Below are 14532 nucleotides of genomic sequence, written 5' to 3'. Positions count from 1 at the left end.
CCTTAGTCCTGCATCTGCAGCCCTGTACCCCACCACCACCGGGTGGGGTCTGCATCCGCAGTTCTGCACCCCTCCTCTAGGTGGCAGTGTCTGCACCCGTAGCCCTGCACCTGCAGTCCTGCAACCGTCCACTAGGAGCGGTGTCTGCATCCGCAGTCCTGCACCTGCAGCCCTACACCCTTCCACCAGGGGGCGCTGTCTGCACCTTCAGCCCCACACCTGTCTACTAGCGGCCTTGTCTGCACCCGCACCCCTTCTCCCTGTCTTTCCCTCCCCTGAATTAGATCCGAAGTCAGATTTCTCTGTACGGAGAAGAAACACGTTCCAGGGTACAGTGGAAAGCAAGTTCGACTCTAGCAGCATCAAAGACTTATTTAAAAATAAAAGAAAAAGGGAAAAGCCAAGAAAGGAGCGCTCCAGTGAGACATGTGCTGGGCTCTGTGAGATTATTTACCCGTTTGAGTAGATTATGTTCTTCACATATAATATCGCAGTCATCAAATTTTTTTTCTTTTTGGGTCACACCCGGCAATGCACAGGGGTTATTCCTGGCTCATGCACTCAGGAATTACCCCTGGCGGTGCTCATGGGACCACATGGATGCTGGGAATCGAACCCGAGTCGGCCACATGCAAGGCAAATGCCCTACCCGCTGTGCTATTGCTCCAGCCCTGCCATCACATTCTTAATGACTCAGTTTCCTTTGCAAGGGCTGCAGGAGGAAAAGGAACAAGCCCCCAAACCCTACCCCAACATCACGGGCTACGATTAGATGCAGAAATTAGGGGACGATTTCCAAAATCAAGGCAGGGCTCCGACTCCTAAGAATGGAATGGCAGGACAAGATCCCTCCTTCCTTCCCTCCTCCCCTTCCCCCCTACTCCCCTTCCTTCCTTCCTTCCTTCTTCCCTCTCTCCCTTCCTTTTACTTTCCTTCCTTCCTTCCTTCCTTCCTTCCTTCCTTCCTTCCTTCCTTCCTTCCTTCCTTCCTTCCTTCCTTCCTTCCTTCCTTCCTTCCTTCCCGCCTTCCTTCCCTTCCTCCCTTTCTCCCTTCCTTCCCACACCCAAATATACTCAGGGCTTGTCTTGGCTCTGTGCTCGGGGGTGACTCCTGGAGGGGTGCAGAATTGACCCAGGGTCTGCAGGCTGCAGACCCTGCCCCGATTGGCCCTTCTGCCACTCTCTTTAGGAAGTCCGAGCACTGTGGATGGGGCATGCCGTTGGAACTGATTTGCATTTCCCCGACCACTGATGGGGGGACCACCTGGCCCTGGGCTCCTCCTGGGGGGAGGGCAATCCAGGCCCCTGCCTGCCCAGCCCACGGGTGAGTCTGGGGGCTTCATCCACTCACGAGCTGTCCCTGCTCAGGATGTGTTCGGGAAACACTTCCTCCTGCCTCCACCTCCCCGGGTTGTTCTAGAGCAAGAACGTCACTCCCGCGTCCACACGGCAGGGAGCAGGCCTGCCCCCAGGCCCTGCTGCCATGGTCTTGGGGGGAGGCGCAGGGTGGGGCTCACGTGTGGCCCTGCAGGCTCTGAGCCACAGCATCCCCACACCCCCAACTCAGGAGACGGAGACAGGATGAGGTGGCAGTGGGGCCCGGGGCAGTCCAGGGAGGCGCCAGGGGACAGAGGCTGCTGCTGCCCCATCCCAGGCCCTGCCCAGGCGTCTGTCTCGGGCCGCCCCACAACACACTGCCCAGGGACCGGGGGAGCCTCTGTGAGACAGAGAAGGGGCCGAGGGGAGCTTCCGGGAAGCACCTGCCACATAACCCGCCGCGTCACACAGCACCCAGTGATGCCACAGTGCAGTCCCACGGCGAGGGGGGAGGACACAGGCTCCCCATCCTCAGGTCTCAGCCCTGAGCCCGCAGGGGAGGAACCGAAGAAGTCATAGTTCCTGGCATATGGGCTGCCAGTCCCTGGCGGCTCGGAGTCCTGGCCGGACCCCAGCAGCCCCCAGAGAGCTGGGTGCAGGGGAGAGAGCAGGAGGGGAGAGAGCGGGAGGTGTGGGTGGGGGCTGTCACAGTGTCACGTGGACGTGTGGGGTGGTGAGGCCAGTAGCCTCTGGTGGACCTTCCTGAACTGAGCAGAGGACCGTGGGGGAGGAGCCTGGCCCTGGGACAGCCCCAGTGCCGGCTGCATGAGGAAGCGGCCTCGAGCCACCCGTGGGTGCCAAGGGGCAGTACCCCGGCCTACTCCCAGCCAGTGCCCGGCCCGTGGGGAAGTGCCTACCTTGGTAGACGGCCTTGAAGCCGGGCGAGGCGATGCTGTCGTCCGACTGGAGGTGCAGCCACATCTGGTTGCTCAGGCTGACGATGAGGTCAGGCACGCTCGAGCCCGTGAGGCTGTGGGGGGGCATCAGTCAGGCTCAGGGCAGGGGCTTCCTGCTCACGCAAAGGGGGCACCGGCCACCCAGTACCTCTGTATGTGTCTGTGTGTCTGCGTCCATGTGTCTGTCTGTGTGTCACTGTATGTGTCTGTCCATCTCTGCATCAAGCGTCTGTCTGTGCATGTCTGTATGTGTCTGTCTGTGTGTCTGTGTCCATGTGTCTGTCTATGTGTCTGTCCATCTCTGCATCATGCGTCTGTCTGTGCATGTCTGTATGTGTCTGTGTGTCTGTGTCCACGTGTCTGTCTTCACGTCTCTGTGTCCACATGTCTGCATGTCTCTGTATGTGTCTGTCCATCTGTGTCCCTGTGTCTGTCTGTGTCTCTGAATGTGTGTGTCTGTCTGTGTGTCACCTACCCATCTTCTCTGCCTTTGAAACTCCACCTCCACCTCTTCCTCTCCCTGTCACCTCCTGTCTCCCGTCACCCTCTGCCCATCTGTCTTCTGCAGACTTTCTATCTGCCTACATTGATCAGTCTACTAGCTAGCACCTATTGATCACCTGTCTTGTCTATTACTTATCAATCAGACCCACTTTCAAAGACACAATGGCTAATTGCCATGTATACTTGTATTCATTGTGTGAATGCAAATGTATCACCCGAATTTTGCCTAAACAACCTGATTTCTTTCCTGTGACCCTGCGTTTTGGCTCTGATAGACCGACCAGGCGACCCCGTATTTATGGTAAGTTCAAGGCTTGTCCAGTGCAGAGACGCCAGAGCAGAAACTGGCCTGGGGCAGCACCAGGCACAGGATGGCCAACACAGAGGGGGCCACCCCCTGCCTGGGCCCAAGGCCTCCCGGGTCTCAGGTGGAGACGCCACTTGTGAGCCTCGATGTCAGCTCCCTGCCTCAGCCGGCCCCGAGCCGTGACACCCCCAGCTGGGCCCCCACCTGCGGTCCCATCTCCTCCGAGTCTGCTGCCCCCCGAACCGTCAAGGGCTGGTCGTCAGCACGATGGTCTCATCACCAGCACCTGCATCTCCGTCTCAGCAGCCACACCGCCATCCTCTCCCCTCCTCATGCTCGTCCTCATGCAAGCCTCATCCCTGCCCTCCTCATTGTTTGGGGCCTGGGCCACGCCTGGCAGCGCTGGTGTCCTGCCCTGTTCGGGCAGCTCCTGGGGACCGCTGGGGGGCCACAGGCGGGTGCTGGGGTGGCTCCAGGATCAATGCACGTGAGGCCGGAGCCCTACCCCCTGCAGGGGCTCCCACGCCCCATCCTGCCTTTACTACCGTCGTTCTATTCGTCTCCTAGCTCAGGGCTGACACTTCTGGGCCGCGGGGGCTGTGGGTTGATCACTTTCTCTCTGACTTAGTTTATTTCCTGCCTTTCCCCCCATTTCTCTTGACTAACAACCTCTAGGCTATGTGGGTGCATGGAGGAAAGATGGCTTCTATTTATAGCCTCTGCAAACAGCTCTTTTTCATGTCTCACCTTAAATCCACTGCTCAGGGTAATACAGGAAAGCCAAAGAGCAGCAATTTCTCTGTCCCCTTCAGCCTCAGTGACGCCCCCCGCCAGACCCTCCCCACTCCCTCAGCGGGGCAGGACGCCCTCGTCCCCCGGCATCACCTGTGCTGTGGGTGCCCATGCTCAGCCCTGCACCCGCCAGCTGACCCTGAGGGGACCCTGCACTGGAAACCACTCAGACACGGCACTTGTAAAATGCCAGTCAGAACCACACCGGTAGGGCAGGGGACACCCATGTTCACATGTGACTGTGTGTGCTGAAGAAGCCCACTTTACGCTTACGCTAGACTCACCATGTCAACATGACCCACACATTCATGATGCAGATTTCTACACGTGATTGTGTGTGTGGCAAGAGAAGTAAAGGACATGCTCACACACACAAGACGCAAACACACGCGCACACACACATGCTCACATCTGCACACATGGGCACACACATGTGCATACACATACACACATCTGCACACATAGGCACACACACATGCAAACGCACACACATACACATGCTCACATTTGCACATATAGGCACACACACGCACACACACATGCACGCACACACATGCTCACGTCTGCACACACACATACACGCACACACACATGCACACACAAACTCACGTCTGCACACACGACCACTCACGCGGCAGAGAAGAGCAACACTCCCGTGTGACGGTGGCACAGATGCACAGCTTGTGTGTGCACACGTGCATGTCCCCACAGAGGGGAGAGACATACTTACACATACAAAACGGTCCTGGTGTCCCCCACTTTCCCTGCGTCGCCAACTGTGAGGGTGTCATAGCCGCGCTCCAGCTCGAACTCCTCGAAGGCGAGTTTGATGACCTGTGGGCCAGGGGGCGGCATCAGACCCACAGCCCGGATTCATCCCACGTCACCATGCCAGTACCCTGCTCGCTGCTGTTCCCGAGCTGCGGCCCTTCCACTGCCCAGGCTCTCAGGGCGGCACACCGGGAGGCAGCTCCTACCTGTGTGGCCGGAGATGTCTCCCAACATCTGTCACTCTGTGTGACCTGAGGTGACTCACACCATCTCTCTGTATGACCTGTGGTGATTCACACCATCATTCTGTGTGACCTGAGGAGACTCTCCCTGAGACACACACTGTCACTCTGTGTGACCTGAGGTGACTCACACCATCTCTCTGTATGACCTGTGGTGATTCACACCATCATTCTGTGTGACCTGAGGAGACTCTCCCTGAGACACACACTGTCACTCTGTGTGACCTGAGGTGACTCACACCATCTCTCTGTATGACCTGTGGTGATTCACACCATCATTCTGTGTGACCTGAGGAGACTCTCCCTGAGACACACACTGTCACTCTGTGTGACCTGAGGTGGCTCACACCATCTCTCTGTATGACCTGTGGTGATTCACACCATCATTCTGTGTGACCTGAGGAGACTCTCCCTGAGACACACACTGTCACTCTGTGTGACCTGAGGTGACTCACACCATCTCTCTGTATGACCTGTGGTGATTCACACCGTCATTCTGTGTGACCTGAGGAGACTCTCCCTGAGACACACACTGTCACTCTGAATGACCTGAGGTGACTCACACCGTCACTCTGTGTGACCTGAGGTGGCTCACCCCGACATACACCGTCTCTCTGTGTGACCTGAGGTGACTCTCCCTGAGAGTCATACTGTCTCTCTGTGTGACCTGAGGTGACTCTCCCCAAGACACACACCACCTCTCTGTGTCCACACTTTTAGGGCAGTGGGCGGGACCCTCAGCCTTCCTGCCCAGAGGGGACCCAGGCATCCCAGGAGAAGTGATGCCGCTCGGCCCTGAGCCCCCCATGCTGTCCCTGGGGGACACGGCTGCAGGATGGTGCCTCCCGTGGGCCACTGCCACGGAGAAACGTGTCTGCTGACTCGCCACGGGAGTCGCACGAGGAGCATCTGATTCGAGGCCACCTTCTTTACTGAAAACAGAGCCTCCAGCTTTGAATCGAATCTTCTGGAAGACGCATCTGACCGTGGGCAATGCGTGACCCTGGTCCAGCACCATTTTGTCTAGGGGTCTGTGGGCACTGGGGTTAGGGACGGACCAGGGGGACGAGATGTGGCCCTGAGGAGCTGAGCATGGACAGGGAGGTCGAGGGGCACCGCCTCGGGGGGTGTACTGCCCACAGTGGTCACTCGGCCTGTTCAGGGGCAGCACGGCCATGCTCAGCAGGCCCCTGGGATCGGGTGCTGGGGCGCGACTCATGCCTGTGAACCCAGCAGTGGCTAAGGCCGGGGCTCTGCCCGGCGCCTGGACCAAGTAGATGTCCCCATGTCCGTCTCCTCCTGGAATCAGCTCTGTGTCTTGCCAGCTGGCCCCCGGAGCCGAGAGACAGAAGGGAGGGGAGGGGGGCCCTGGCTCCTGGGGAAGAGGAACGAGGAGGACGAGACCCCCATGGAAGCTGCAGGCCGGGCGGCGTCGGCTGGGACACCGGTGGGCCATCGGCAGCGCACACGGGCACCGTCTGCTCTGGGCAGACGGGACAGACAGGAGCAGCGGCTGTCACTGCCGACTGCCAGCGTCTCCGAGCTGTTTGCCATCGCGGGTGTGGGCCCCTGACAAGGCTGGGGCGTGAGCGCCTCCCCGGCTGCCTGGGTCTGACGCTCGGGCCAGCGACCGTCCCGTCCTGCCGACTGACGCAGGGAAGTAGCTGATTCTGGAAGTGCCCAAATGTCTGCACGGCGGGAAGGGGCAGGACACAGCTAGATCTCTGGCCCCATTGCAACCCGGGCAGCCTGCAGAGTCGGTACATGTGTGTGGATGTGAGTGTGTGGGGGCATCAGTGTGTGTGTGTGTGTGCGTGTGTCAGGGGGCATACACATGTGTATGTGGAGGGTAGAGGCATCAGCATGTGTGACTGTTTGGGAGGGAATCTACATGTGTGTGTATGAGGTGGGGGCACATGTGCATGTGTGATTGTGTGTAAGAGGTGAGGGCATGTGTGTGCATGTGTGATTGTGTGTATAAGGTGGGGGCACATGTGTGTATGAGGAGGGAACACGTGTGTGTGCACATGTGTGTATGAAGAGGGGACATGTGTGTGTGGATGTGTGTATGAGGAGGGGGGCACATATATGCACATGTGTGTATGAGAGGCATGTATGTGTGTATGAGGAGGGAACCTGTGTGTGCACGTGTGTATGAGGAGGGGGCTGTGTGCACATGTGTGCATGTGTGTGTATGAGGAGGGGACACGTGTGTATGCACATGTGTGCATGTATGTATGAGTGTGTGCATGTATGTGTTATGAGGAGGAGGCTCATGTATGTGCATGTGCACGTGTGTGTATGGAGGGCTCATGTGTGCACATGTACAAGTGAGGTTGGATGGGTCATCAGCTCTCCTGGGTTCCGGGCATGTCCCTACGTCAGCACTCAGGAAACATCCGCCATGTGCTCTGGGTCACAGGGCTGGGGTCTGCGCTGAAGAATCCCCCTCTCAGGGATGCTCCCCAGGACACAGTCTCCCAGGCCCACATCTGTGCAGGGGCCAAGGACATGGGCCACAGGCCTCCAGGAGCTGGAGTCTGGGTGGGTGGGAGCTGCTTGGCAAGCGGACCCCAGCCCAGCGTGGAGGTGACACCCGTGCCCTGAGATGGGGGACTGAGCGGCCCACAGAGGCTGGACGCCGTCATGCTGACTGGGCAGCCCTGTCACACTCAACACGCTGGAGCCTCTAGCTGTGCCCGGGGGGTGGGGGGTGACAGAGCCCCTCACCCTCACCCTCTGCTCTCCTGGCAACACAGGCCCAGGGGCCTGCTTCAAGGGCAGGTGGGTCCCGTCCTCTAAGGCCACCACAGGAACTGGGGAGGGCCATGGCCGGGGTCCCGGGCAGTTGGTGCTGGGGAGGGGTGGAGGGGGAGGGCAGATCCGTAGGAGCATGGGGCAGGCAGAGGAGAGTGTTGGGGGACAGCGTGTCCAGCAGGAGGGACTCTGAGACCCACAGTGTGGGCAGGTGCCACCACCTAGTGGCTGAGAGCAGAAACGGAGCCACAGAGCACCGGGAACAGAGTCCTGGCCTGGCGGAAGGGAGTTCCAGCGTCCACTGCGTCCAGTGTTCCCACTGCATCTAGCACCCCGCTGTGTCCAGCTTCCCCAGTGTGTCCAGCTCCCTCTACTGTGTCCCAGCTCCCTGCACTGCACCCAGTGCCCTGAGTGTGCCCAGCACCTCCCTGCTATGTCCAGATGGTCCCCACTGTGCCGAGTCACATCCCCGACGGGTTCTCTGGACGGGAGGGTGAGGCTGTGTCTCCCATGTCCCCCTCCCTGTGGCAGTGCCAACCTGCCGGACAGAGACGCCGGATGCCCAGCAGCAGGAGCATTTTATGTCCACAGTGCAGAGATGAGAGAGCTGAGTGTGGGGCTGGGCCCGTGGAACCTGGGCTCCTGGTCCCAGCACGAGGCGCCCCCTGTGGGCGGGAGGGGGCAGGGCAGGGCAGGGGCAGCCAGGGGCTGGGCTTGTCTCCACCTTCTGGGTAGCTCAGGGCCCCTGAGCAGAGCCGTGGGGGGCGGGGCTGGGGGCTGATCCTGGGGCCACAGGTAGGGGTGGAGGCCGGGGAGGGCCCAGGGGTCAGACACACACACACACACACACACACACACACACACACACACACACACGCGCACACAAATCCCACTCACAGACATTCCGCATCTGAAGAATTTCTCACTGGTTTCCCCTCATGCTTTTGAATAATTGTAGCTCATGTTCTTTAATCCTACACCAAGAGAGCTTGTTTTACATATAAATCCGAAAGGTGTATGTGATGATTTTAAATCAGAACATTCCGCCCCCCCCCCCCCATATGTGCCAGTCTTCATTTCAGTTTGCTCCTCGTTTCCCTGTATCTGATGGTCTGGATCTTGCCCATGTAAGGCTTCGGACGCACGTGTGTGCACATGTCACCAGTCTATTGTGTGCCGTTGGACACGGCCCGGGTGTGTTCTGTCCTGAAACAGAAGGAATGCAGCTGAGCGCTCTGAGTCGGCGAAGACCTGGGTCCCCGGGCAATGAAAGCTGTTTCTCCAGAACCTGCTTTGGGATACGCCTGTTCCTCCCCAGGACAGGCCCTGGCAACAGTCATCTTACTACGGGGCTTTGAAGCAACACACAAGCGGCCCGGGGGCCCGAGACATAGATTCTGACCAGTTAACCAGGACGGCAGCAAATCAACCCTGAGACCACAACGTTGTTTGGGTCCTGCTGTGCCTGGGGGCCTCTAGGCGGCACCTGCTAATGCCCAGGGGACCATCAGCTCAGGCACAGGCGGAGTGGGAGGCCTGACCCCTCCCTGCACCGTCTCCCACCCAGAGTGCTTGTTTGAGTCCCGGCCAAGGACAGGTGGGACCAAGCATGCACCAGTCCCTGGTGACAGTGGCTTGACTACTGAAATCTCCTCAGGTTTTGGGCTTTGGACCCTGGCTCCGTACAAGTGGCTGCTCCACAAAAGAGCGTGGACAGCTGCTGGACACTGCAGAGTCCCAAACGCCACGTGTGCGTTTACAACCACAGAACTCAGATGGGTCAGAGGCAGGCTGGGACGCAAGTGGTCCCGGGAAATGCCAGAAGTGGGTCATTCTGCAACAAAACAGAACCTGTGTCCTCATCTGCAACTCCAACACACGAGAGATGAAAGCAATCGCCAAACTAGCCAGCATGGACACAGGACACAGATGGGCGAGTGGCCCGAGGCTCCCCAGGGAGCTGAGTGACGAGGTCAGGGTCACACTGCGACTTCCTGGGTACCTCCATTCAAGGGCAGCTGGCCAGTGTCTGGACACACGAGGTCCTGGGGGATGTGCCAGGGAGGCCCCTCGCTCTAGGGACGGGCCCATGAACCCCAACCCCCTCACAGCCCTCCATCATCCACAGAGACCCCAGAAACCATGGCCAGCCAGCTGGGGCTGCCTCCCTGGACACAAGTCAGGGCCGTGGTCACCTCGTCCCAGCAGCACCCGAAGGGCGAGTCCGTGCCCTCTGTCTGACTGTCCAGAGAACATGCTTTGGGGGCATTTCCTGCCATGGCCCAAGGTGATGGTGTCTCAAATGGGGGCTTTCTGTCCTTGGCTATGTCCAGATCAAACCCACAGACCACTTGAGAGGGCAGTGGACATGACCTCCCACGCTTGGGTCCTCTCTGACCCGTGTCAGGTGGGCACTGCCCCAGAGCCCTGTCCCTGCCCCCTGCTCTGGGGAACCGCCACACATTCCTTCCACACTGCGTCCCTCATCCAGCTGAGACGGGCGGGCCCAGAGGGAGCCCCGTCCCGGGCACTGTCCTCACTCCCCCCCGCTGAGGGGAGCCCCAACTCCGCACCGCCCTCCCCTCACACCCTGTGCAGAGCCCAAAGCCCAGGGCTGAGCCTGGGGCGAGGGGAAGGAGCTGCTGCACGGAACAGAACAGAGGGGAGGGGAAAGTGTCATGATGTCAGCATCAGCATCGGACTGAGAAGCGCGTCAGATGCAGGGAGGCCAGTGAGGAGATGACCGTGTGACTGATGGCTGAGTCTGGGGGTCCTGAGAGAATCAGGGGAGTCTCACCTCCATGCCTAGATGCTCAAGGGCACACACACGTGCATGCATTCTTATGCAGACACAGAAGCACACATGCAGGCACCCACACATGGATCTCACATGCATACACAAGTACACACAGAAACATAGGTGCACACAGGTGTACACATGTGTATATACACTCACAAAAACACACAGGAACACACAAATGCACTCATGCATACACACATAAGTACACAGGAACACACACATGCACTCATGCATACACACATAACACACACAGAACTACACACACATGTACTCATGCATACACACAGACACATAAACCATAGGACTATACATACGCACTCATGGGTACACACACACAAACACCCAAGGACCACACACACATGCATTCATGTGTATACACACAAACACACAGGGCCACACACATGCACTCACATGTACACACACAAATACAGGACCACACACATGCACTCATGTGTACGCACACATGCACTCATGCGTACACATACAAATACAGGACCACACATACATGCACTCATGAGTACACACACAAACACACAGAAGACCACACACAAAAATGTACTCACACATACACAAACACACACAGGACTACACACACATGCACTCACGCGTGTACACACAGAAACACACAGGACCACACACAAACACACACAGGACTACACACACATGCACTCACGTGTGTACACACAGAAACACACAGGACCACACACAAACACACACAGGACCACACACACATGCACTCACGTGTATACACACACACACACACACACACACACACACACAGAGGTCCACACACACATTCACAGCACATGCAGGCCCAGAGGCAGGTCTGCACCTGGGCCACCCGAAGGAGATCTCGAGAACTAGAAGCAGTGGAAGGGGTCCCCGCCCGCCCCCGCCCAGCTTGCTGCGGCCTCAGCTCCACCCAGGGCCATGAGGTTCTCAGGGAAGAGGCCAGCGGACACTCTGCCCCAGAGGGGGTCCTGACGGCCACAACGGGAAACAAAAGCAAACAATGGCCTGAGTCCACTCCCTGAGATACTCTCCATCCCGGACCCCTGCAGGAGAATGTTCCAGAGGTCCAAAGGGCGCCCCCGTCTGGGAGGGGGCCGGGCCACCCACCCTTGTCTTGCCACCAGGTGGGACAGGTCTGCAGGGCCTCCCCCTGCCAGCCGCCCCTTCTCGGCCTCTCGGCAGCCCCGTCTCCACCCAAGCCGCCTTGGAAAACCCCCTTATTTGGAATTTCTCCCAAGGAATCAAATTAAGTCTAATTATACTTAATGGCAATGACTGCTGCTTAATTTGGATGGTAATTCTGCTTAATCGAGAGACCGTCAGGTGTCGGAGGCGGGAGTCTCGGGGGGGGCAACCGGAGGCCTGCCCGCTGCCGGTGCTGGCCAGTGAGGTGGACACGTGGCTGTGTGGTGTGCAGAAACACGGCGGGAAAGTGACTCGTGAAGGGAAGAGACTCGCAGAGGGCCCCCACGCCGTGGCCAGGGTCCCCGCTGCCAGGCAATCCTAGTCAAGGTCCCCAAGTCCCCCTCAGGGTGTCCAGAGAGAGGAGCCGCTGGGCAGAGGGAGAGCAGGCCCCCCAGAGTGATGCCCTGAGCACCGCTAGGTGTGGCCCCCAAAGAAACAACGACAGAGACAATGTCCTCAGGAGCCCACAGGCAGGTAAACCCGCAGCCACAGAGTCCCTCCCACCCCCCGAGGTGACCACCAGAGCTGCCTTCCTGACTCCACTTAGGGACAGGAAGGCTTGGGAACATTCTGAAAACTCACCCTGAGAAAGTCCCCCGGTCTCCTCACTGTCCTGCCTGTGGCCACATCCTTGAGGTCCAAGGCCTCCCTGCTCAGGGGTGCAGCAGAGGACAATGGCCCTGGGGTCCGCAAGTGTCCCCGAGAGCCACTCTGATGGCTCTGTGGTGGCTGAAGGACATCATGTGAGAGGACAGGAGTGACCTCACGTGCCACTGAGGCGTCACTGTGCATCTCCAATGACCCCGTGAGGTTGAAAGGGAGGGGCCTGTGAGGTCGCTGAGAGCCACTGTGAGGTCACAGTGACGTCATTGTGATGCTGTTGTGACAGTGCTATGGAGAGCAAAAATGACCTCTGAAGTCACTCTGATGTCACTGTGGGGCACTGTGATGTCACTGACATGTCTTGTGATGTCACTGCCTGCAACTGCCCGCCTGGGCTCTCAAACTGACTACCCCTGCCCGCCTGTGTTCTCTCCTACGGCCCATGGCCCAGTCTCCCTGTGGGAAGCCATCCTGACTCAGTCTGGGAGAGTTCTTCAGTGATTCACAGTCGTCGGGGCCCTGCGGGTCACTCAGTGCCGCCTGCCACCCTCGCCTCAACAACCAACAGAAAATCATCCAGAAAAGCGGCTGAATTGCGGATCCCAAAGGAAGTGAACTCACAGGGGACTGTCACGTCATCCTGAGTGCTGACCCATGGCCTAACCACCATGGCCACGGCTGGCCTGTGAGCTGAGCCCCTGCACCCCAGGGCACAACACACAGACACCGACCCTTGGGAGCTCCTCCTCCCCCCACCCCTGCAGTTCTCCTCCTCCCCAACCACCCCTGAGGTGCTCCTCCTCCCCATCCTCCCCTGAGGTGCTCCTCCTCCCCATCCTCCCCTGAGGGACTCCTCCTCCCACCCACCCCTGAGGTGCTCCTCCTCCTGCCCACCTCTGCAGTCCTCCTCCCACTCACCCCTGCAGTGCTCCTCCTCCCTCTCACCCCTGTGGTGCTCCTCCTCCCTACTCACTCCTGTGGTGCTCCTCCTCCCTACTCACTCCTGTGGTGCTCCTCCTCCCACCCACCCCTGAGGTGCTCCTCCTCCCACTCACCTTTGCAGTGCTCCTCCCACCTACCCCTGAGGTGCTCCTCCTCCCCACACATCCCTGCAGTGCTCCTCCTCCCACCCACCCCTGCAAGGGCTGTTCCAGGCCCTCAGGGGCAGCCCGAGCCCTACCTTGTCGGGGTCCGAGGTGGTGATGACCCACACGCATTGCGCATTGTCCTCATACTGGACGGGGTAGTTTGGGGAGGTGATGATGCCCGAGGGCCCTCGCAGGTTCGAGCCGCACGTCCTGGCTGCAGACACAGAGAGAGGGTCAGAGTCCCCAGCCCCCGGCTGCCCACGGGGAAAGCTCTGAAGCCCACGTCCCGGGTGGCCAGTGTGCCGGTGGACGCCGGCGGGTGCTGGTACCCCACGATGCAGACGCCCCGCCGGGGAGGGTGAGGTGCGGGGAAGCCTCGTGGGCACCACCATGGATGGCGGCAAAGGAGCAGTCACTGTCCAACCACACACGGCTTGTGGACACTGGCCGGAGAGTGAATCCACCCCCGAGTCACAGAAAACAGGACACCCAGCCTAGACTCACTGGGCAGCCAGCGGGGCAGGGAGTGTGGACACCTGTCTAGCTGTCCACAGCCACCCCCAGCCGTGGGCACTGCCTAGCTGTCCACAGTCATCCCCGGACTCACTCCCAGGGACAGAGCTGGGCTGTGGCCAGTGCTCGGGTGTGGCGTGGCTGCTACCAGCCGCTCTGGACTCTCGCCTTTGGTCATTGAGGTGGGACCCTGAGGACGGGGCCACGGTCCAGCTGTTGGTGGCTCATCTCTGGCTGTGCAGGACCCCACTCCCATCTCAGAGTGGGCCCTGGGCAGCCTGGGGGCCCCAGCACTGCCGGGCGCTGACCTGTCCAGTCTGGGTGGCCGAGCGCTCCCAGCTTTGGACACAGACCCCGCAGAGAGCAACTCTCGTCACAGTGCACTGCTGAGGAGGGAGCCAGTGGTGGCCCCTAGCGAGAGGCGGCATCACTGGCCCCAGAGGCCACGGCAGCAGGGACACAAAGGGGGCCAGAGCATCGCTCACCCCTGCACTGCACTCGGCTGCGCGGGTGCCATGAGGCGCCCCCGGGAATGGCACCGACGCCCCGACACCCCGACACAGCGACACGATGGTGGCTGCCACTCCAGCTGTGAGCCAAGGAAATAGCCAGGACTGTGAGTGCCTGGGGAGGGGAGCACTACGCTGGAAGATGCAGTGAAACACAGACACTGCCCACCAGTAGCT

At 59.5% G+C, this 14532-nt stretch overlaps 1 protein-coding gene across 2 annotated transcripts in view; it reads right to left on the bottom strand.

Annotated features, from left to right (window-relative positions):
- Positions 1-14532, bottom strand: part of CSMD1 (CUB and Sushi multiple domains 1) — a 980559-nt gene that overhangs the window by 170345 nt on the left and 795682 nt on the right. For both annotated transcript variants that reach the window (XM_055136180.1, XM_055136183.1), the window contains exons 10-12: positions 13426-13547; positions 4606-4709; positions 2234-2346 (exon numbers count right to left, since the gene is read on the bottom strand). In XM_055136180.1, the coding sequence (XP_054992155.1) occupies positions 2234-2346; positions 4606-4709; positions 13426-13547 (339 nt within the window). The remainder of the gene's footprint in view (positions 1-2233; positions 2347-4605; positions 4710-13425; positions 13548-14532) is intronic.

Source organism: Sorex araneus, chromosome 1 (genome assembly GCF_027595985.1).
Source record: "Sorex araneus isolate mSorAra2 chromosome 1, mSorAra2.pri, whole genome shotgun sequence".
NCBI classification, from domain to species: domain Eukaryota; kingdom Metazoa; phylum Chordata; class Mammalia; order Eulipotyphla; family Soricidae; genus Sorex; species Sorex araneus.
This window is presented reverse-complemented; position numbering and strand designations above follow the sequence as displayed.